The sequence below is a fragment of the Aptenodytes patagonicus genome, chromosome 1 (assembly GCF_965638725.1).
Source record: "Aptenodytes patagonicus chromosome 1, bAptPat1.pri.cur, whole genome shotgun sequence".
NCBI lineage: Eukaryota > Metazoa > Chordata > Aves > Sphenisciformes > Spheniscidae > Aptenodytes > Aptenodytes patagonicus.
Window position 1 is genome coordinate 96,341,439 of NC_134949.1, and position 21,796 is coordinate 96,363,234.

Below are 21,796 nucleotides of genomic sequence, written 5' to 3' on the forward strand. Positions count from 1 at the left end.
GCAGAAGGTCAAATAACCTTTAAAGCGAATGTAAACAAAACAGTTATTCTGAATTTCCAGTTTAATCCTGTGGGAATTAAAAGTGCTCAGTGGCTGCAAAAGAGCTTTGAAGGATGACAAAACCTTGTCCTACACCTTCAGTTCCCATCTCAGTCAAAAAAATTGCTGAACAGTAATACTGGGTACCAGAGAAAAGAGAGTGTCAACTTCCCTTTTGTGTTTATATCCATTTCAGATTTCAGTCATCTCTAATACGGTTTGAAAAAGCTTCCGTCCCGTTATCCAGTAATGGGTAAAAGTGTAAAATTCCATTGGAAAGACACAGTCAGTTGAATGATCTTGAGAGCAAGCATAACTTTTTAAATCAAGATAGGTTTACTGTTATTGCATCTGAATGAAAGTGGTACTAAATAGACAATTAATAGACTACACGGTGCTTTAGTTCACTTGAGAAAGTTGCACTGGAGATGCCATCATTGAGGATGCATACAACCTGCCTGTTTTGTAGGTGCTGGTCAGCATGCAACTCAAAGAATAGTCACTTGCGTGAATTCTACACGTGAACATGTAGCTTTATTTGAGAGAAGTACGAGGTGACAGAATGTCCGTCTTCAGAAGGAGACCAATATGATCCTTCAACGTGAATGCTCAAACTGTCCCACGGTGCCAGAGGTGGCTAAAAATGCTTGAAGAAAAAAAGGGATCTAGAACACCGGCCATTTCCGTAACTTGTTATCTCAGGTCCACCCATTAAATTCCTTGGTAGAGAAGGTCGTATTTAGGAATGTTATTGGGATCAATAGGACTTCTCACAATGAGCTTTCCACGCATTGCTCCACGGTAAATCACTTCAATCAGATCTATAAAGTCTTGCTTTGTTTTGAAGCTTCCTACAAATTTGGTATGATCTGGAGACCTAAATATAAAGATATATATAAAGATATAAAGATATATATAAAGATATAAAGATATATCTTTATATATATATAAAGATAAAGGTAGAATTGTCAGGTTAAAGTGTTCAAAGCAAAACCACCTAAAGACAAGAAAAGATGTATAATGAAATTACGGGTTCTGATTTGGTCATTCTGAAAGAATGAACCACACTGGTAATGGCATAACCAAGTCAGGAATATACTGTGACCTCCAAAGTCCAAAAAGGTGCACAGTCATGTCTAAGACTTCAACCATACTATTTTTTGCAGAGTCAGGCATGTTTCACAGCTGACACCTACTTATTGCTTCAGAGCATATTTCAAAATACTTCTTAATTTTACGTCTTTCTGGCTTCCTACAGAGTTCTCAATGCAGATGCTGGTAACAACATAGCTTTCAAACATTACCTTCCCCAGACACGGTAACATAGAGAAAGACTGATAATTCTTACAGACATAATAGATAATGCCAGGTAGGATGACATACCCGTAATCAACCTTCATGTGTTGTCCATTGAAGAAAAATACGGTAGATGGAATATAACTGATGTCAAAATACTGGGTGTACACTGGAACCTTGTTCACATCCACCAGGTAAATGACTGCCATTTTACTTAGGTCATGAGCTGTCTTTGCAAGCTGAAAAGAGTGAGGAAGATGGATGACAAATGGATTGAGACACAAGAGGAAAAAGGGTGGCAAGCTTTATAAAGCCCATTTCCCTTATGTCTTATCAGTTTAAGCATAGAATCATAGAATCATTAAGGTTGGAAAAGACCTCTAAGATCATCGTGTCCAACCGTCAACCCAACACCACCATGCCCACTAAACCATGTCCCTAAGCGCCTCATCTACACGTCTTTTAAATACTTCCAGGGATGGAGACTCAACCACTTCCCTGGGCAGCCTGTTCCAATGTTTAACCACTCTTTCAGTAAAGAAATTTTTCCTCATGTCCAATCCAAACCTCCCCTGGCGCAACTTGAGGCCATTTCCTCTCGTCCTATTGCTTGTTACTTGGGAGGAGACCGACCCCCACCTCGCTACAACCTCCTTTCAGGTAGTTGTAGAGAGCGATGAGGTCTCCCCTGAGCCTCCTCTTCTCCAGACTATTCTAGCAGGGCTAGAATATCATGTCTTATCTACTTCAAGCACTTTGTACACCCACCACAATAACATAAACATTTGCTTAATTTTCAAACCGTTTTATGAATATAGTATTATGTAATTTTACATTTGTCACCAAAATTTTCATGACACACCATATTATCCAAAAGCAACATATGACATTCTCTTGTATGCAACACGTATACTAGTAGAGTGTATTAAAAAAAAAAAAAGAAAAAATTGCTCTTACAATATCATCGAGCTGCAGACAAACAGCATCGTTATCTCTTCCAAACCGGAGAACCAAAACCTTCTCGGCCACACTTTTTATTGCCTGATCCACTTCCCTCTTACAGGTCAGTTTGGGCAGCAGAAAACTCATCCCGACAGACCACAGCTTCCACTAAAATCCCTACCTGATTGTTAGAAAAAAAGAACTGCGTCAAAAATCAGCGAAACTTCTCCATGCTATTAAAAAAAAGAGAGAGAAATCACCGACCACCACACCGGGCTGACAAACCCCTCGGGCTCCAGTCTCCCTCACGCCCCAGCCCCAGCCCTAGCCCAGCAGGGCGGCGGGGCCCAGGCGCAACCTTCCCCCGCCGACTGTAATGGCCCTCCCCCCGCAGGGCCTCGCCCCGCGCAGGGGCAGCGGCAGGGCTCCACCGGCAGCCCCTCTCAGGGCCCGGGGGCTCCCCGCGGGGCCCCGGTGCAGACCGCCCCCCCGGCCCGGGCCTGCCCCGGGGGGGATCGCCGTACCCCGCAGGGCCCTGCGGCAGGGGGAGAAGAGGGGGCCGGACCCTTCGCCGTGCAGCCGCGGAACCCCGAGGACAGCCAACGAGCGCGGCGCCGCGCCCGGGCAAGAAGGCGCGGCGGACCCGTCCCTCGCTGCACATGCGCAGGCCGCTTCCCCTGAGGCGAGCTCGAGGTGGCGGAGGAATCGGCGCTGCTGCAGGGGGGCGTTAGCTGCGTCCGCCGACCAGAGGCGTCCGTCCGCCCGCCGCCTTTCCTTCCCGGGTGGGACGAGACGGAGGCCAGGCGGGCTGGAGCGGGGCCGGAGCTCGGGCAGGTGCGGGCGCAGGCGCTGGAGGGGGAGGCCTCTCCCGCCCCGTGTTTCCCGCCACCGGGGGTTACCGGCGAGAGACTCGCCCGGGGCGCCTGAGGTGCCCCTCATGCTCCCCTCCTCGTCCCGCCGGTGGCTCCCAGTGACCTTGGGAGCGCCCTTTCGCCTCCCTGCCGTCCCGCCCAGCCCCGCTTTCCTCGACGGGTGCGGGTCGGGCCTGCGGCGCGGTGACCCGGAGGCCGCGCTCCCCCGCCGGTCCCCGCCGCAGCAGGGGGGAGCGAGGCGCGCCGGTATCGCCGGGAGGGCTGTGGGGCGCAGCGCGGTGCTTTGAGGCGTTACCTAGCTTGTCGCCGTTCGGTTCAATTGTGGGCTGGTTTAAAAGGCGTTGAGGGGCCGGTAGTGCCGCTGTGGAACGGGCCGCATCGCTGCTTACCCGCGTCTGGCGCGCTCGCCACATGGCCTTTCGGCCCGCATCGCTGTATAGGGGTCAGGCCTGCGGACAGCCCTGTGTGGGCATCTGTGCCGGGGGTAGTAACCGAATTATTCAGCCTCCGAAATATCAGCGAAGGGCCTTTCTGTTCCCGGGGTTAGTTACAGTGAAGTCATACTAAAAAAAAAAAAAAAAAAAAAAAAAAGCATCAGAAAAATATTTTCAGTCCTACAAATGTAGGTTCTTCAAAGAGGTTTAGAGTAATTCTTGCAGTAATGACGTGGTAGTGTGCATGCTGGACACACTGAAAGGTAACTTGGCTTTTATCAAAAGCTGTCATCAACCATTCAGATTGTGCAAATCTGCCTTTCAACTGTTGACTTAATTGGAGCTCCAGTAACGTAAGTTAACTGAGGAACTGATCCCTTGATTTCTCCAAGCTGGACAACATACTTTTTTGATTATTGCTTTTGCCAGTATCTTTAACACTTAAATGTAAAACTATGAACATCTCTATTGTAACACGAATTTTCTCTTAACTTCACGCTATTAGGAGTTTTTGTTAATTTTATAACAGTAGAAAATGAAAAGTCAGTCACCAATTTGACCAGTTATAGTATCATAAAATGCGTGCCAGTTTATATAATGTTTCCTAATAATATGCTGCTCTTTCTGTGGGTCTTCGTCTGGGCAGGTATATATATAACGCCAAAATTAGATTTAACTTGTTCTTCTGTATATCAGATTATTTTCAGGTGGTAAGTTATTAGGGAGATTATGAATTTTGCTTTTAAAATTTGGAGCTAACTTTTACATTTTGGCCAAATCATGTTTTCTCAAACACTGAAACTTCACTGATGTTACTTAAGTAGGTTTGCATAGGACAAGGAAAATATTGAACATTCTTTGGTCTTTTTGCAGACCTTTTAAGTACAAATGTGTATGAAATTAATGGGACTGTGGGTTTCACGTCCTTAGCTTAGCAAAAAGGAAAAAGATGGTCTTTTCCTATACTAGTTGTTTATTCTTCCATCTCCTCTTCTTTCTAGGAGGTGTCCGGTGAATCAGGTGTGGAAACTCATTTGGGTGGGATGATAACGAGCTTTGTTTCCCTTTCTCCACCTCTTGGTTAGCTGTCCCTAAGATCAGTTCTCTGATTTGGCTCATAGTGCGGCCACGTGAATGCTTGCGCTGCTGACAGAGCCAGGAACGAGGGGCTGACGGGACGTAAGAGTGCCTTCATTGGCAGTGGTATTGGCTTAGCAAAACTCTAGCGCTGGTAGTTTCAGTAGTTCCAGTGACCCGCAACGTGGAAATGCGTAGAAGAGGAAAAGCTTTAGTACTAAAGTTTGCCAGGAGAGCTGTCCCAAAATATAATGGTAAAAGCAAAAATGTGATCTTCTGTGATACAGAGTTTTTCCAGAAAATGTTACAAGATGAAGCATCTTGTCCATCTTCACAGTATAGGTAAATCAGGTAGGCACCTCTGGACGTGTATAAAAATATTTTCGGTCTCTGTGCAGCATTTTGCTTGCGAAGGTTCTTATTTGTCATATGAGACAGATAATTTAAATAGATCTCAGACAATACCTAAAGGTTGTTTGAACACATTTTGAATCGCAGTAAGTATCGCTGTTTTAAGCAGCGTGTGTCTCTTCACAGCAGTGCCACGCATGCTGTTTTTATTTAGAAAACAGTAGAAAAGTAATAGTGGGAGCAGGAATTTCTAGTATTCTCCAAGAAGTAAGTTATTGTCTGTCAGTGTTACTTGGGATGAAAATCTGTGTGCATTTTCTTCATGATTTCTGACAAGTTTTTTTCCCCTCTTACTGGTGTTTTGCAGATAAGTGTTTGAACACAGCACCTGTCTAAGTATGCAGTCTGCTAATGTGCTTCTGAAAAAAATTGTAAGAAGTTCTGTCCTTCCATTTGCTGCACAACATGGGATGAAAAAGGATTTGTTTCCACTCAGTAGAACTCTGAGTTTATCGTTTTGTCTGAAGCAGGACAATTCATGCAATCCCTCAGAAAAACTAGATTTAGATGCGTGGAAGAAGGTAATGAGGTCTGGGTTGCAAGACGAAGTCAGTGAGACAGTCTCTGAGCGTAAGGAGCTTTCCACTTTGGCTGCTGCACGTGAGGTTTTGGAGATGTGGAGACTAGCTGGCAGATCGGTTCCAGAAAATATCAGTGAAGAACAGCTAAAAACCTTTTTGGAATGTCCTTCCAAGTCAGCCAAAAAGAAGTATTTAAAATATTTGCATCTCAAAGAACTTCACAAGAAAAACGACAAAAGAAAGATGGATGAGAAAAGGGAAAGGAGGCTGGAAACAGAAGAGCGAGCTTCAAAAACTGATGAGACCAAAAGGAATTCATTCGTATGTTTGTGGGCCAACTGTATGGACAGAACATATGGTTGGAGGGCTGCTCAGTCTATGATCTTTGGCCAACCTCTAGTATTTGACATGTCTTACGAAAAGGATATGTCCGTCCGAGAAGTTGCAAATACAGTGAGACAGATAGTACTAAGTGAAGGCTGCAATCGAAGATCTGTGGATCCGTTCCACATCCACTTCTGTAACTTCAAAGGCGACAGCCTCTATCACAAGGAATTTGTCAAGCATTACAGAGAGGCATGGGGCAAATTGCTTATCACTGTGACAGACCAGTGCTACACAGATGTCTTTCCAAAGGATAAGCTTATCTATCTGACTGCTGATTCTCCCAAAGTAATGAAGACATTCGATCACGATAAAATCTATATTGTCGGGTCAATGGTTGACAGGAGCATAAAAACAGGAGTCTCTTTAGCACGGGCAAAGCGGTTGGGGCTGGAGACTGCGGCCCTTCCGTTGGAGAAGTACTTGCTTTGGAATACTGGTGCCAAAAATCTCACGCTGGATCAAATGATGCATATTTTATTAACCCTGAAAGATACTGGAGACTGGAAGGCGGCTCTGGAATTTGTTCCGAAAAGGAAATATTACGGCTTCATAAGCAAGCCTGTGCATGAACTGAAAAAAAACTTAAACCTGATCAACACGCTTAAACTTGGAAAGAGACAGGAAGAAGTACGAAAGCAATTTGCCAAGAACTACTCTAAGAAGCTAACGCAAAAGTAGAGTGATGGGGAAGAGAATGATTTATTACGAGCAAACTGCTTGAATGCTCCGGTTTCTCTGGACTTCTGGAACTGTATTCAGCTATCTATCTCTAAAAATGCCTTTGTTGGTCAAGTTTGAAAGGACCGATGTTAGGGATTTTTTTTTTTTTAATGACCGTAGTATTCCAGCTGTTTGAATTTCTTCACAGATTATTGAAATTGTGTAAGAGAAATGAGATAATCTGTTCTAAACATTTACTCTGTACAAAAAATATAAATCTGTTCAGTTGAATCACGCTGGGACAAGGGTGACTAACTGAATGCAAAGGTCGTTCTTCAGAGAATACCTCAGTGCTTTGGGTTTGCAGGTGCAGGCCATCCACAGTCATCTTCTAAAAGGTTAGCTAAGATGAAATAGAAGACACCTTTCCCCGTTACTTCCTGGATCCTCTTTTGGTGTGTAGATGAATGGACTTTTGATAGCTGAGCTAAAAACAAATGGTTTAAACCTAGGGTGAGTGTGGGGAGTTGCACGATTTGTTCCTGGGTGTTCTGTCTGGCACGAATCAAGTCCCTGTTTGGAAGGAATAATCCAGGTTTTCTTGACCCTGCCAAAAAAAAAATACCTTATGTACTTCCGTGTAAGGCATTTATCCCTAAATGCCTGCGTCTTCAGTCCATGTAACGTAGATTTCCCCAAGTGCTGGAACTTTTGAGATGATAATACAGTCCTATTAGTAAATACTTACAGGAGCAGAGCGCCTTGTAATATTTCTCACAGCTGAAAATGTATCGATTGGTCTCTCCGTGAAAGTCTGTGTTCAGGCTGCAGAAGAGCTACAGCGGGCGCGTTGTTAAATACAGTTCTTTCCGCTGTCTGGAGGAGGAGGAGTGATTTCTTGGTGCCTTTACGGGTGCTTAAATCTTTTTGATTTAATCTAGTTGACTACCCCAACGCTTGAAGTCAATGATGGCAAGTGGTGGGTTTTGTCCTGAAAACTCAAAAACCAGGAGCAGGGAATGTAATTTCGAAGAGTAGGCTCCAAATATACCTGGGCTCAGTGATGATCCATTCCCTGTTGCGAGGAGGGGTCGGAAGGCAGAGGACGCGCTACCCCCTTCACTGCCCGTGAAGCACGGGGGCCTCCGGCCGCACGGAACCCCTGGTGTGGAGAAAGACCCGCTTCCTTTCGGCTGCGGGTGGTTGGGTAGTACACAAAGCTTCGCCCCGGGGTGGTGCGGGGTCAGGCGCGGCTGGGGGCTGCCTCCCAGCTCTCTGTCGAGCCCTCGGGTACAAGGACCAGCTGGGCGAGGGTGCGGCCGCCTCGCTCCGGCAGCCCCCCTTTTCCCTCCCGTGAGGAAGAGGCGATGCGGAGCCGCGTGCTGCTGGGGTGCGCCTCCTGCTATTTGCTGTTTCTCCATAAAAACAGCCTCTGCCGATCTGTGAACTGGCTTTTGCTTTGGGGGGGGATTACGTCATTGCTCGCTTGAGCTCATAAAGGTAATTTTTAAACCACGAGCAGTGGGGAGGACATGCCGGTGAACATGGCGGCCGCCAGCGCTGCATGCAGACGTCGTTCTTCTCTCCGCCAGTGACGCGGGGGTTCTGCGTATGACATCTGATGGGAGCGGGGCGGGGGGGGAGTGTGTGTGTGTGACGTTGGGCCTCCAGCCCCCGCCTCCCGCGGGAAGGAAGCGGTTTCCGCGTGCGCAGCGCGGCCGCCTGCGCAGCGCCGCATCGCTCGCCCTTCGCGCCCTGGCCTACCCGCCGGAAGAGCGTCAGAGCAGTGTCACTCGAAGCTTTCCCGCCCTCCTAGCCGGCTCGGAGAGCAAAGCTTCCGGCTGCGTCATTCCCCCTGAGCCGTGGAAGGCGGGGCCGGCCTGGCCGCTCTGGCCTCCGCCCGCGCTTTCTCTATGGTCGAGGGAGGGCCGAGGGGTGGAAGAGCCGCGGCGGGGCGGCGCGCATGCGCGGCGCGGGAGGCGGAGGCGGGGGAAAATGGCGGACGGCAGAGCTGAGGGCGAGAAGGCGAAGCGGCCGCAGCCCGGAGGAGGTGAACATGTAGCGCCTCTCGCCGCGTAGCTGCGGGGTGGGCAGGGGGCCTGGGCCGGTCCCCCAGGGGTGGGGGGTCCGGGGGTGCCGCCCCCGGCCGGGCAGGCCTGGGCTGGGCCGGGCGGTGCCGTGCCCGGCCCTGCGGGGAGCGGGGGCGGCCCGGGCCTGAGGGGGCTGCGCTGGAGGAGAGGCCGAGGTCTGGGCCCGCTGTCCTCACGCCTGAGGGTTAGCCTCAGCCTTACAGGAGCTTTTTTAAAAATCTAACGGCTTCTCCTTGTGCACGTAAACGCGTTATTTCTCTCCGTAAAAAATACACGGAATAGTTCTGCCGTGTATTGAGAGAAATTTGACTTGCTGCTGGCAAGGACGAAGACAACGCCTTAAAGATTAGCTTTTAAGAGCTGTGGTACCTTTTAAAAATGGGTACAGTGAATATTCCTTATTTGCCGTTTTAAGCATCCTGAGTTTTTTGCTTGGCAGCGATCTGCAAGTTTTCTGTTTGGTTTTATATTATTTGTATTATGACTGGACATTCCTGTCATCTTATGTACTACTTATTATCAGTTCTCCTAAAATTTTTAATCATATGTTTCTTTCCTTCTTTCTTCCTCTGACTTAAAACTGAGAAGACAGTGTCTTTGCAGCAAAGATAAAGCTTCCCTTTCCTGTGGTTTTTTGGTTTAAGTATATCTGTAGACAGAGGGCATTTCTTTCATCTTTTGAAAGATTAAGTCAAGCTTGTAAACCATTTAAGATAGCTTTAACAGTGAATGTTATTTCTGATAATCACTAAAATATGAACAGTAATACCTGATTTTAGGTAGTTTCTTGACTCTTGGTTCTCTGTTGGGTTTTTTGGGGTCTTTTTTTGGTTGGTTGGGTTTTGGTTTTGTTTTTTTTTTTTGTATTGGTAATACAGTAGCTGGACAGCATCAATGTGTCAGTTAATCCGTGCTGTTTTGTGTACTGTTTGGTGTGCTGGAACATGATCTTAATGAGTTATGGTACATTGGCCCTAAGGAAGGATAGTTACTCCCTGGTGATTTTTGAAAGCAATTTAAAGTCTTTAGCTTTTGCCAAGATCAGTGGGGTTTATCTTAAAGTTAACTTAGTTTGGGTGGGTTTGTTCCCACTACCACCACCAATGGTTGCACTCTCAGGGGCAAGAGATCCTGAAATGTTGTGCAATTAGCACTGTCATTCTTGTCCCTTAAACCTCCTAGATAGTGAAAGTTGTCCACTTACATAGCTTGTTGATACTCATGACAAAAACTCATCTGTGAAGTAGGACAGCTTTTTGTTCCTGTGATCCATGAAAAGAGCACTGGTCAGCCTAGTGTTTGAAATAGTACTGGTGCTTTCCACAGGTGAAGTATGACCTCCTTGAGATCTCTAGGAAATAATAAAGAAGCCTTAATGTCTTGAAAAATATATATGCATTGGCATGGGAGATGTGAGAGACCTGTTTAATGGATAATATACATCTGCATCTCTGTTTCCTGCAGAAATAGAACAGCACAACGGCTCCCTCCCCACCTACCCCAATTGTCCTACGCCCTTTATAGCTCCTTCAGCAAGTAAGAGTTTTTGTAAGGAAGCTATTTCTTTCAGCAGTCTACAGTTTGTCTTAAGTGGAGCCTAGTAGAAGTAACATTCAGAATGCAGTGGTGATAGGAGCTAATTTTGAGAGAGAAGCTATTTAATATTTTGGTGAGAAAACAGATGTGGGTAGATTGTGTTAGGCTTCATCTTGTGCTTAGCAATGTTCTAGAATTTGCAGTCAAAGAAGTAACCTGTAGTGTAAATCGCTTCAAGCTAGCATTAGCTTAGGAACCTGGCCTGGTCCAGTGTGCCCTGGCATTTGGGCTGCTGTGGATTTTGTATCTTATGAAAAAGAAGACTTTTAGGCCCATGGTTCCAACACTTTTAAGGCCCAGGAATCTTCTACCTACCCTCAAATCACCTTACAGTCTATGGTGTACCTAGACTGGACTTGTAATTGAATGTTCTGTTTAATGTGATTTCATGGACTAGCTGTAAAGAGCTTCTCATAGCCTTGCAGACTGCTGTTTGGAAAACTGTGCTAAGACAGCAATCAGTACCCAAGGTCACTTGGGTAAATTTTGCTTGTTTCTCCTTCTTCCTTTGTTTGTCACTTTTATATCTGTACTTTCTGGGTCAAATTTGTAGTGGTGCAGACTAGTACCATTTTTTAATAGAGTGAAATTGATTGAAGTTATTAATTTTATTTTTTGTGTGATCTGCCATGTTTCCAAAAGTGAATAATAAATCCATTTTTGTTCCAATCACTTATTACCTTGATAGCTAGAAGAGTGGGGTAGAAAGGGTATATTCTGCTGCTAATGATTTGGGAAATAGCAGAAAAATATAGATGGATGGTGTCCCTAGTTTTCTTTCTCCGATGTTGTTTGCTTCCTTTTTTTTTCAGAGCTACAATCTTATTGACCCCCAGTTCAGACTAGCTTCTCTCCCATTGCTCTATCTTAATAGCTTTTTGCTGTTAGAGAGCAGTGCAAAGAACTTTCTCCCCTGATGGTCTGAATTTGCTGTGCATAGAGGGTCCTGTTCTCCGCTTGATATAATGAGGAACTGGTGCTAGCTCCAGTTTTTCTTAGGCTGATAGTATGAGCATTTTCCTGTCCATTCCCCAACGCGTGGGGTTTGTTGTTTTTTTTTCCTTCTGCTGCTGCAGTGATTTGCTTATTGCAGCAGCAGAGAAATGTATTTTTGCTGAAGCATTTACTATGTTCAGTACGAGTTTTCCAAGGACACCTTCGTGTCTTGGTGTAGCTGAAGAAGCTGAGTGTATAGGAATGAAAATGTGATTTGAGTGTTTTTCTCTGTGGATCATTGTTCAGCTGCTATGTTTTCCGTGCCTTTGTACAAAACCAGAAAAGATGAAATCTATATATATGTTTTTCTAGTGCTGATTCCTTCCTCAAGCAGAGCTTGGCAGATTTATTACAGATGAGATGCGGACAAGCAGTGACTTGAAACATGATTGAGACAGCCGGCCTCACTGTAGTCACTTCCATGATTTTAGAGTTGTGCCAGACAAGCCTAGAGACTGGCATGGACATGATTGTGTAGAAATGTAGTAGAATTAATTTTAACTTAGATTATCTACTCTAGATTTGGAATTGGGATTCCAATTATGAAAGCTTATCTATGGGAACTTAAACCCTAAAAAGATTTAGTCATCTACATTTAATTTACTACATGAACTTTGACTTCTGTACTAAATAAAGAGATGGTGCTTCAAGATTGTTTTCCTGGCTTATACCCAAGAAGTTCTTTACAAGTAGTGGAGTGCTTGCAGTTTCTTCTCCTCTTTGTGTTTTGCTGTCCACTAAATGTACATTAGTGGAAACTGCTGTCACTAAAAACACCTTACCTGTTGAACCCAAAGTATAATGCTTTTTGAGGTTGCTGCTCCCATCAATCTGCTCAGTAAAAATAGCTCATCTTGGTAAGTTGTTTCGACTTCACCAGGACCTGAAGAAGAGGCAGAAAAACCTGTGAAAACTAAGACTGTTTCTTCCAGTAATGGAGGAGAAAGTTCGAGTCGCAGCGCAGAGAAACGGGCAGCTAATGAAGAAGCTGAAGACTTCACCACAAAGCCTGCTCCTGCCAAAATGTCCAAGTTTGGATTTTCCATAGGCAGTCAGACAGCAAAGAAGGCATCTGCAATATCCATCAAACTAGGAGCAAATGTAAGTTGTCTGAAGGCTTTTAATTGTAAGGGAAGTGAGGCAAAGGGGGAAATACTTTGGGGAGGCTTCCTTGCAGAAGGAAGGCCTTGAATTGCATGTGGGTGACTTGGATAAAGTTTAAGAAAGCATTGCAGGGCCAGCTAGTCATGCATGTGTAAGTACTTCAAGGTGATTAATACCAGGTCAGTTGTCTCAGGAAGCGTAAGACTTGATTGAAATGAACTGTAGATCTTTGAACATACAGAGTAATTTTGTAATGAGATTTGAGAAGTCTGGAATAATTTCCTGAGGGAAATGAGCAGACTTGTTAAACTGTTGAGGCTACTTTGAAATGAGTGCTGGGAGCTTCATTGCGTAGGATGCTTAAAGCTACAAGAAAACAAGTACTCTCCTAGATGGCTTAATAGGTCGTCTTTCACTCCAAAGATACTATTTTAGCATGGGGAACTACAGTTTATTTTTCAATGACTTTGCCTGTTCTTTGCAAGGTCACTAGGATTCATTTATACTACATGCAAGAGATGAGGCTTCATTACATAGGTTCCTAAGAATTCTGATCCCCTTTATTGTCCAGTACAAGGTATCCCTGTCCTTGTTCAGATGTGAATCTGATGCTTCTCTTTGCTACCAAAGTAGTCCTCTACTAGCTTGGGCAAGGACAAGCCAGATGCTGCCTCTCTATTTAATATAGTTCATTTACACTTCCCACGTACCACTGTGATGGATACATTATAAATCCTTGTCTGGATTAAATTCAAACTGTAGTCGAGAAAGGTTTGCACCTGCAATGCCAGCATTTTCCAGATCTGCAAAAGATGAAAAGAGTGCTCTGTTATTTTGAGATGGGAGGGAGATGCGGGCTGGCAGCTTTCTAGGGTATAAATGCAATCAGGTCAGCTTAGACTTTGGAAAAATTGACAAAGCTGCCTCTCTGAGCCACTAGCAAGCTCTGATTTCTCATGTAGAAAGATACTTCCAGTGGCAATAAATTTGGCTCAGGATTTCTGGCTCAGTGAATTTAGTGGGTGACTGACAGTGCACCAGATTGGACAGTGCTGAAACTTACCCTGTTTCTTTTTAGTAATTTTTACTCCCTTGTTACCCATTCTTGTGGAGCTGATGCTTTAAAAAATGGCACAATATTTATACATTATACGCTATTGGTGAGGAATAGCTGTAGACAGTCGCATAAGGACTCTGCTGCAGTATCAGCTTCGAAACTATGAATGTATATGAAATAATCACCAGTAAAGTCAAAATGGAGGAAGCACTGTATATAATTGATTTAGATAATTGGTAGTACTGTAGAAGCAAACTGTTACTGATGACTCAATGCTTTCTTAGTGGTCTCGAAGTTACTTTCAGTATCTCTGCTGTATTACATGTAACAGCTGTGAGTTTGATAGCTTCTTACACTTTAAATAGAGGAAGGTATTTACTGGAAATTAAAATAATACTTTTTAAAGGAGCCTTATATTAATTGGACTGTGTGATGCACACTCATGCTAGTTAAAAAGTATTGAATTGTTTTAAGCCAGAAAGCTGTTATGTTGTTAAAAGACAAGAAAACAGACGTATTCATCTTCCTGGCATTGATGGATAAGAATACTCCAAAAGAATAATGGAAACGGTGACATAGTAAAATTTTGAATACCACAACTTGTTCAGGTTCTGATTTAATTGTTCATGTCATGCACCAGTGGCTGCATACCCCTGCAGTGTGCTAGAAAGTTAAGACTTGCTTGTGGGGAATTGTAATATGAGAGGGCTCGACTTGCTTTTCAGAGTATATCACACACAAATGAACAGCCATTTTCCTTTTTCATTAGAGAGAAACCTTTATCTGATTGATTCAAACAAAAACACTTTTCCTCCCTCACTGCCCATTTCAGTGAAGATGTTTGACTTCATTTTACCAACACATATATATATAAATACCAAGGGTAGCTTTTTTGAGTTAGTAGACTTACTTTACTTGTGCGTTTGGTCTTTTTCAGAAGCCTAAAGAGCCTGTTCCAACCCTTGCTCCAAAAACCCTTTCTGTAGCAGCAGCTTTCAATGAAGATGAAGATGTGAGTAATAAGCTAGTGATCAACACAACTTAAAGTACCCTTGTGGGTTAGAATTAGGCAGAGAGAGTGGGTCATTTAAGGTTCTTTACATAAATGTCAGGGATTTTCAACCTAGAAACATCTCTTGTGTTTCTGTTTAAGAATGTACAACTTTGTAGCTCTGTGTTGGTTCAAGAAATCATTAAAGTACTGATAACTTTTCCATGAAAATGAGATGCACAACATCATTTGAATTAATGGTGGCTTTCTCTGGGCTTGATAAAGGGGAGACAAAGAAAAGCTGTGCTGCTTCTGGTTTGCTGAATATTTTATTGTTGTGTTACTGCTCCATCTTACACAGAGGTGAACAAAGGAATTTGTATTTCTTTCTATAACCTTGTAGAACCTCTGTTTTGTTCTAAGTCGCTTTGCTTTCCTGTGGGACTGTAGTCCATACTTTATCTTGTCAGGCATTTGAAATGTTCAAAAGATAGCGGCCAGCCACACTCTAACCTCCTTTCTCTCTGTAGAGTGAACCAGAAGAAATGCCTCCAGAAGCCAAGATGCGCATGAAGAACATTGGAAGGTAGGTCAGCTTTTAACTATGGTTTGGGGAAGGGCAAGTGTGTGAGAATACCTTCTCGAGCACAGGTCAGATCTTGCAGGTGGTTTAGAAATATAGGAAGATAGAATACATTCAAAAAGTTTTTCTCCAGAAACAGGAAAATTTTAATATAGATATTTTCTAATGTTTCAGCTGTACGTTAAAAGTAGTACATTTACATTTGCACTTTGAATCTTATCTGCCGCCTTCTTTCTGAGGAAGAAATTGATTCTGTATTAAATAGAAGCTAGCTTTCTTCTTGGAAAGGTAATAGGTGGGAGTTCCTGCTTGCTGCTAAACTTTGTATCTTTCTAGTTCTCCATTTTATAAATTGCCCTGCAGTAGGGTAGTCTGCTCAGATTTTTAAACTCCTGTGCAAGGGGAAGATGAGAATCATCTCTTTCAGAGAGACAAAGAATAGCTTGTGTACTTTTAAAACAAATATATATAATTCTTCTGCTTGCCACAAATTTGAGTATTGGGCCAACCCTAAAATAAATAGGGACATTTTCAGAAGAGGCTTCACTTGAGTTAGGGATGAATTTTGAGCATACATATTTTAAAGATGTTTGTCATGATAGACTGCTTTTAAAGTCGGTTCCCTGGAGGCTTGCTACTGTTCAGTGGGGTTTTTTCTCTAGTAGCAAATTTAGATCCTCAATTTTGTAGCCCTTGCAACAAATTCTTCACAGCTGGCAGCAGTTACTGCCGCTCCCACCTCCTCTGCTGCCCCATCTCATCGCTCTGTCTTGACATGCTACAGAGTGATTAGTTCTGTGGCCAACTTGCAGTTAATAGTGAGGACTCCTGATGTAATGGAAAGAAACAAACGTGTGGCAGGTTGGGCTTGAAATTGGTGTGTTCAGTGTCATGTTGCACAAACTACTACAGCTGAACTGACTTTCTCAACTGATCTTGTTTTACTCTTCACAGAGATACACCAACCTCAGCAGGACCAAATTCCTTCAATAAAGGAAAGCATGGTTTTTCTGACAACCAGAAGCTATGGGAACGAAATATAAAATCTCATCTTGGAAACGTCCACGACCAAGAAAATAACTAAATGATGTGGATTGAGAGTTGGGTGTTTGGGGGGAGGGGAGGGTGTAACGTTAAAGGAACAGTTTCCTTTTTTAAGAATGGCATAAGACTATCTTTGGAGCCACTTTTTTAAGATTTTGAGTGGTACACTAATAACTGAGTTTGAAATTAGAGGTAATTTATGTTTTGTATACAGATTTCAAGGCATTTGCTAATTTTGTAGTTCCATGTGATTAGTTTCAAAAGGTTACAGATAATAAAAAAATTGGAGTGGTACCTTTTTAAGATTTTTTTTTTGTCAGTGATTAATTAAGGTGGATGAAAAAGGTTACTGTCTCTTTAATCAGGTTAACATTGAATGCTCTGGCATTCTCACTTCTGGCTCCCTCTTCATAACAGGAGAAACAGTTGAGTCCTAGGAATACTGCTAAAGAAAGTGAGGATTGTCTTGTGCTAGAAGTGTTACTGGACTATTAATTTGAATATAAACTTATGCAGGAAATGATAAGAACCTGGATTTTTTTTCTCCCTGCAGTCACCTTTTGTTAAGTCTCTGCAAACTAGGAATTATGTTGCTCTGAGTGGCTCTGGTAACTTAGCTCTACTTTTGTTTAAAACTTCATGTAGGATGTGTAACCTTCTGTGGCCCATTTCACCTTAAGGAAATGGGCCTTGTCTGTATATTAGATACAGTCTGTAAAGAATATTCACTGCAAAGGTGAATCAGTATTTTCAGTGTGCTCCTCTTAAATCGTTAGCCTTGAGTAGTGCTTGTTAGCATTTCCTTGTGGTACACAAAAGCCACCACCAAAAAAGACAAGCTAGTGTACATTAAGCTTAACATTTGGTTGAAATATTTTTCTTTACTATGCCTAGAAGGAATAAAAGCCACACCAAAAATCGGTAACTCACTGCTTAAGTATGAAAAATCTAAGATGCACTTTCCCTCTCTTGCCATTTAAAAAAAAAATGCCTTGATGCCTGTGACCTCAGTGGACACTATCAGGTTAAAGAAGAATACTGTATTTGCAGTCCTAATGCTTCTAACAAGTGTCAACTTCAGAAATAAAACTACTTTTTCCTACCTGCCTGCCTTTCACAGTAATTTTCAACAACCACATTAGTCTGGTCAGTTTAATTTCCTAGCTTTCATACTGCAGAACAGTGCTGTAAGATTTCAAACCTAGTAAGGACTGTCTAAATTTCAGTCTAATTCAGATTGCATGTTTTTAAACCATTTTACTAGCAGTAGCAGAACTGGTTAAGCAAAAAGTTACCAACACATCCCCCCCACCCCAAGCAAACATTTTGGGTTTTTTTCCAGGTTATTTTTAATAATAAATTCAGGTTATTTTTAAACTCAAATACCTGATAGTGTTGACCACTAAATTAATTTCAGCCTGGAACTGGTTGTAGAATTCAATGAGTTAATTGCTTTCATCCTGCCTCTAAAACCTTTCTTCATGCTAAAGTTGAACCTGTGAGTGCAGAAAGGAAAGTGCATCTTGAAGTGTATTTTTTTTTTTTATTTTAGGAAAGCTCTGACCACTTAAGACTTTTGAGTTTGTAAGTTCTAAAAAATATTTTTTTGTATTTTTGTATTGTATGTGTAATCTTTTTTTCTTTTGAAGTCTGATGCAGTTGAATACCTGTAACTATTTTCTTTAAAAGCCTTGTTATAAACATAACATAAAAATGTATACATTATTTTTTTTTCCATAGCAGAAATCTTTGGTTTATTTAAAACAAAACACACTTTCGAAACTGACTTTCAGGACTTCCAAAATTGATTTGGGCATTACTGGAACTAGGCAAGGCAAAATGAAGCATTTACTTTTCACTTATTTTTATCACGTGTGGTTATGTTTGTCGAAATATATCCCTTTAAGATAGTGGTAATTCACAGTGAATAACTTTTTTATCTTGCTCCTTAGTAGTTACTTGATACTGTCTCGGTCACTTGTATTAGGAAAAAGCAAAAGGGAACTTTGAGTAAGAATAAGAGGATGACTTTGAGACCTGTTCTTTTTTTAGTTAACCTGCCACCAACAATGTCTTCCGCATCTTTGGCTGAAGTAGACATTCATTTCAACAGAATTTCCTAGTACTTCAAAGTCCTTTAGGAAATTGCTAGGCAGAACAGCAGACACGCTAGGAAATACCTTCCATGCAAGCGAGAGAGCTAAAGTTGTATTTATCTTACATTTATTGACCGTGGGAGTAAGTACATTTATAGACCTTGTGAGAGACTGCAGCAGCTTCTAGGTCTCAGCTGAAGGTGAGCAGAGATCCTGCCTCACTCGATGTACGAGTTCTGTTCCTTCTCAGTGCTTCACGGAAGAAAATCGATCAGGATGGCCTGAATCCACTCAGGACTGAGTGCCTAACAAGATTGATCTTGTAGCTGCAAGGGCGTCTGCTGGTGTTTAATGTCTGACGCGTGCAGGAAAGAACTGATCTGAAAGGTATTGTCAAGGCAAATGTTAGCTAGAACTTCACTTGAAGTTCTAGGCTTTTGTTACAATAGTCATGGTCTTTGCATGAAGATAGTCTTGGGGGTGTGTGTGTGTTATTTTTTTCGTTCTTTTTCTAAGAATACTTGGGAATCCTAAAATTCGTGGTAAACTGCCTGATTTAGCTATCTTAAGTGCTTCCAGGAGATATGCTGAGACCTTTAGCTGCTTAGTATAGCAAGGTATGTATACCTATCGGTGGTTGAAATGTCTGTCCGTGTAACTTGTGCAGTTTTATCTCAGAAGGCTTATGCTTGCTTAGCGGTAGAGCTTTACTTAGCACCTGAACAGCTTGCAAAACATGCAAGACGTTAGGTGAAGATATAAGTAGTTACCCGGTAACCTTCTCTGTGCCACCCTGGAGCTAGGCTGCTTTTGAGCCTGCTGGGTTGTGGATGGATCTAAACTCATCTAATGCTAACTATATTAAAGTAATAATAATAAAAAAAAGCACAAACTAAAAAACAGTGCAGATACCTGCTAGTGGCAGCGTTTCAGGCACTCCTGGGTGTAGCCCCTTAGACACCTGATTTCGTTCCTTTAAAAGCGTAGGAGGTGCACTGTCCAGATTCTCAGCATCTATTTTATCAGCAGACAGAAGTACCCAACCAGCCTGTCTGTAAGGTGACTGATGGATGCTATTTTAATTTCATGGGCTTACTCCCATGTCACCGATGACCCAAGTACAGTATTCAGCCAACTTTGCCAAACCCAACTATCGTGTCCTAACGTGACCGCCACCGCAGCAGCCACAGCTGCATTCAGGCCTGATGCGCTTGATCTCTGTCTCTGCCAGATTCGTAGAGCACCTCCTTGTCAGCGCGGCTGCGCTGAGTTCTGTCTGCTGGGGGTGACTCTACCAAGGCTTTCATGGTGAGGAGACTTGGAGGAAAAGTCAGCTCTTGAGAAAATGGTGGCTTCTGCTTCCTGAAGAGGCAAACTGAGGTTTTAAACTATTGGAAATCACTGGTGTAACCAGAACTCTGTCTAGGCTGCTGTAAGGTGAGAAGATTAATCTGTTCAGAGAAGCAACAGAATTTCAAGAAGGCTTTTTATCTGTGTGGTTAGTAGCCTTGACAGGTGTTCTGCAAAAAAAAAGTTGGTTTTTTTTTTAATTCATTATAAAATTGTAAGTTGAGGAATGCTGAGTAGTTCTGCCCTCAAGCTGCAGAATGGAAGGTTACATTCTAAAGTCACCATAATTTTTCTAGTTCCTCTGCCAAGAGATGCTAGAACACCATAAAAATTGGACAACTAACAATTTGCTTTTTACTCTAGCCTATTAACACCTTCCTGATTTCTTCTGGTTTTATTAACGAAGGGATCTCCTACTGTTCCCTAATTTTGGTATATTGGCATCTTAAAAAAGACTATGTAGTGCTTGCTTGGAAAGCTACTTGTGTTTAGTCATTTGGAGCCGTTGCCTCAGGATAGATGCATAGTTATCCATAGAATTAAAAGCATGAAACGTGAACTGTTCACTTGAACTCTGTATACGGCGTGTTAAATTTCTGTTGATAAACGTCCATTTAAAAGTCTGGAGTGGTGGGCATCCAGGCAAAATTTAGTTACCAAAGCAAACCTTTAAGCTCTACAGTGCACACCTTTTGTGGTATAGATACATATATGCCAGCTACCCTTTAGGCTAGGTAGAGTGCGTAAGAGTGGCGGTGACTGTCAGAGCTAGCAATTAAGAGTACGTATTTTTTGATTCAGTGGCATATAGTGAGATCTTAAAAACCTTTGCTAATCTTGTGACATAGTTCTTAAATTTGGTTCTTGGGGATTGGATTTCCTGACGAGATGGATGCACAAATAAAGCATTTGTGGTTCTGTAGTGAGAGCTCCACTGAAACTTGACATCATGAGCCTATGTTTATGTTTTCCTTGCAGTACAAGTGTATTAACTTAAGGTAATGCAAGTCATAATAAAAACATAATTATCTCTCCTTTTCTCCCACAGCTTTCCATAATTTGTAAACATAGTAGTTGCATATAAAGTCTTGGCTGCTGCTCGGTAGCTCGTTACAAAATTGTAATTCTGCCTTTGCTTTTGTGAAAGAAGTGTAACTGTGGTAGCCTTTCATGTTCATACGTACACCAGCCTCCGATACATAGAATTGCAGGCACCAAATACAGCGGTGTAGTGTAAAGAGTAATTGTGAAACTAGCAAGTATGTTAGGCTCTGCTTTATTTTTGTTGCTCAGATGCTTGTTTAACACAGCCCTGTTCACATGTAAAATTTAAGGCCATGACAAGAAGAGCTTAGTGCTTTTAGATGTGTAGTAGCCTAAGTTAATAAATACAGATGTTACCATCTGTAAGGCAGGGCACTTTACCTAAGACAAGAAATACTGCCCTCAGGACAAAACCTTTATGGGGTGCAAGAAAAACTGTTAACTTTCCAAAAAGTACCTTCAAAGTCACACTAGGCTTGAAAGCATATTCCCCAACAGCCCTGCGCCTGAGGGTGGCAGCGGTGACCTGGCGCCTCGCACCTTCAGCAGCTGGAACTCTTCTGCAGGAGGACAGGTCTCAGTGAAGAACTGCTTGAGAGGTGCTAGGTTCCTACCACGTTGTCGGGAGCAGCTGTAAGACTGACTCCTGAATGTTATCGTATTAAATGTACACACCGTGCCCATGCTTTAGAAATTCATGGCTCTTCCTTTAACAGCCAGGAATGACGTGGTTCGAGCTCCAGTAGAAACTAAGGGGTGTAGAATTATCCACACATCACTTTTTGCTGTTTCTCACCTGTAATTGCAGCCCTATTGAATAGCATTTGTTCAGTGGTGGGCCACATCATTACTCGTCAGCACTCAGCCTTTTGAAACCCCCATTTTTGATTATATACTTCCCACTCAGCTTGGTTACCTGTATGGGCTCACAGAAGAGTTAATACGCCAAAACGCTCCTAGCATTTCTCCTAGGAATTGGGATGAACCACAAAAAGCAACCAGCCTTTCTGCAACATCGACGTTGCCTTAAAGTTGCTCTAACTGCAAATGAAAAAGCCCCGGCTGCCGTTCGTTCCCGCACCAGGAAGCAGCTGTACAGCTCATCCTTCAGCTGGGAGAGTGACGCTGGAGGACAACTTCCAAGCCGCAACCCCTGCTCAAATACCGGTCCCAGAGCAGGGGCCAAGGCAGAAGCGCTGTTACGAT

The 21,796-nt window shown here is 42.9% G+C and overlaps 3 protein-coding genes across 9 annotated transcripts; 2 read left to right on the plus strand and 1 right to left on the minus strand.

The window, feature by feature from the left end:
- Positions 1-551: 551 nt before the first annotated feature.
- TXNL4B (thioredoxin like 4B) lies at positions 552-3,527 on the minus strand. Of its 3 annotated transcripts, none has more exons than XM_076350155.1 (4): positions 3,445-3,527; positions 2,293-2,458; positions 1,423-1,574; positions 552-916 (listed from the first exon to the last, which is right to left on the minus strand). In XM_076350155.1, exons 2-4 carry the CDS (start codon positions 2,422-2,424, stop codon positions 751-753), a joined length of 450 nt encoding a protein of 149 aa, XP_076206270.1. In that variant the 5' UTR covers positions 2,425-2,458; positions 3,445-3,527; the 3' UTR covers positions 552-750. The 3 variants fall into 3 exon arrangements, with proteins under 3 accessions (XP_076206270.1, XP_076206254.1, XP_076206262.1); XM_076350139.1 differs by lacking the exon at positions 3,445-3,527 and adding an exon at positions 2,802-2,873; XM_076350147.1 differs by lacking the exon at positions 3,445-3,527 and adding an exon at positions 2,542-2,715.
- On the plus strand, positions 2,905-7,520 carry TRMT10C (tRNA methyltransferase 10C, mitochondrial RNase P subunit). 4 transcript variants are annotated; one of them, XM_076350092.1, is made up of 3 exons: positions 2,905-3,111; positions 4,585-5,011; positions 5,379-7,520. In XM_076350092.1, exon 3 carries the CDS (start codon positions 5,410-5,412, stop codon positions 6,655-6,657), a length of 1,248 nt encoding a protein of 415 aa, XP_076206207.1. In that variant the 5' UTR covers positions 2,905-3,111; positions 4,585-5,011; positions 5,379-5,409; the 3' UTR covers positions 6,658-7,520. The 4 variants fall into 4 exon arrangements, with proteins under 4 accessions (XP_076206207.1, XP_076206198.1, XP_076206226.1 ...); XM_076350083.1 differs by lacking the exon at positions 4,585-5,011; XM_076350111.1 differs by lacking the exon at positions 4,585-5,011 and having other exon boundaries at positions 2,905-3,059.
- A 1,096-nt stretch (positions 7,521-8,616) lies between these two features.
- Positions 8,617-20,585, plus strand: PCNP (PEST proteolytic signal containing nuclear protein). 2 transcript variants are annotated; one of them, XM_076350169.1, is made up of 5 exons: positions 8,617-8,689; positions 12,202-12,422; positions 14,420-14,494; positions 15,004-15,059; positions 16,011-20,585. In XM_076350169.1, exons 1-5 carry the CDS (start codon positions 8,635-8,637, stop codon positions 16,138-16,140), a joined length of 537 nt encoding a protein of 178 aa, XP_076206284.1. In that variant the 5' UTR covers positions 8,617-8,634; the 3' UTR covers positions 16,141-20,585. The 2 variants fall into 2 exon arrangements, with proteins under 2 accessions (XP_076206284.1, XP_076206293.1); XM_076350178.1 differs by lacking the exon at positions 8,617-8,689 and adding an exon at positions 11,684-12,178 and having other exon boundaries at positions 12,254-12,422.
- The last annotated feature ends 1,211 nt before the right edge of the window (positions 20,586-21,796 follow it).

Bases quoted from the DNA above. Each gene is read 5' to 3' on its own strand.
- TRMT10C (XM_076350092.1), top strand. From the start codon at position 5,410: ATGCAGTCTGCTAATGTGCTTCTGAAAAAAATTGTAAGAAGTTCTGTC.
- PCNP (XM_076350169.1), top strand. From the start codon at position 8,635: ATGGCGGACGGCAGAGCTGAGGGCGAGAAGGCGAAGCGGCCGCAGCCC. The intron at 8,690-12,201 runs GTGAACATGTAG...CGACTTCACCAG, and splicing joins GCGGCCGCAGCCCGGAGGAG to GACCTGAAGAAGAGGCAGAA. The intron at 12,423-14,419 runs GTAAGTTGTCTG...GGTCTTTTTCAG, and splicing joins CCATCAAACTAGGAGCAAAT to AAGCCTAAAGAGCCTGTTCC.
- TXNL4B (XM_076350155.1), bottom strand. From the start codon at position 2,424: ATGAGTTTTCTGCTGCCCAAACTGACCTGTAAGAGGGAAGTGGATCAG. The intron at 1,575-2,292 runs GTAAGAGCAATT...CACTCTTTTCAG, and splicing joins GTCTGCAGCTCGATGATATT to CTTGCAAAGACAGCTCATGA. The intron at 917-1,422 runs GTATGTCATCCT...CTTTATATTTAG, and splicing joins CACATGAAGGTTGATTACGG to GTCTCCAGATCATACCAAAT.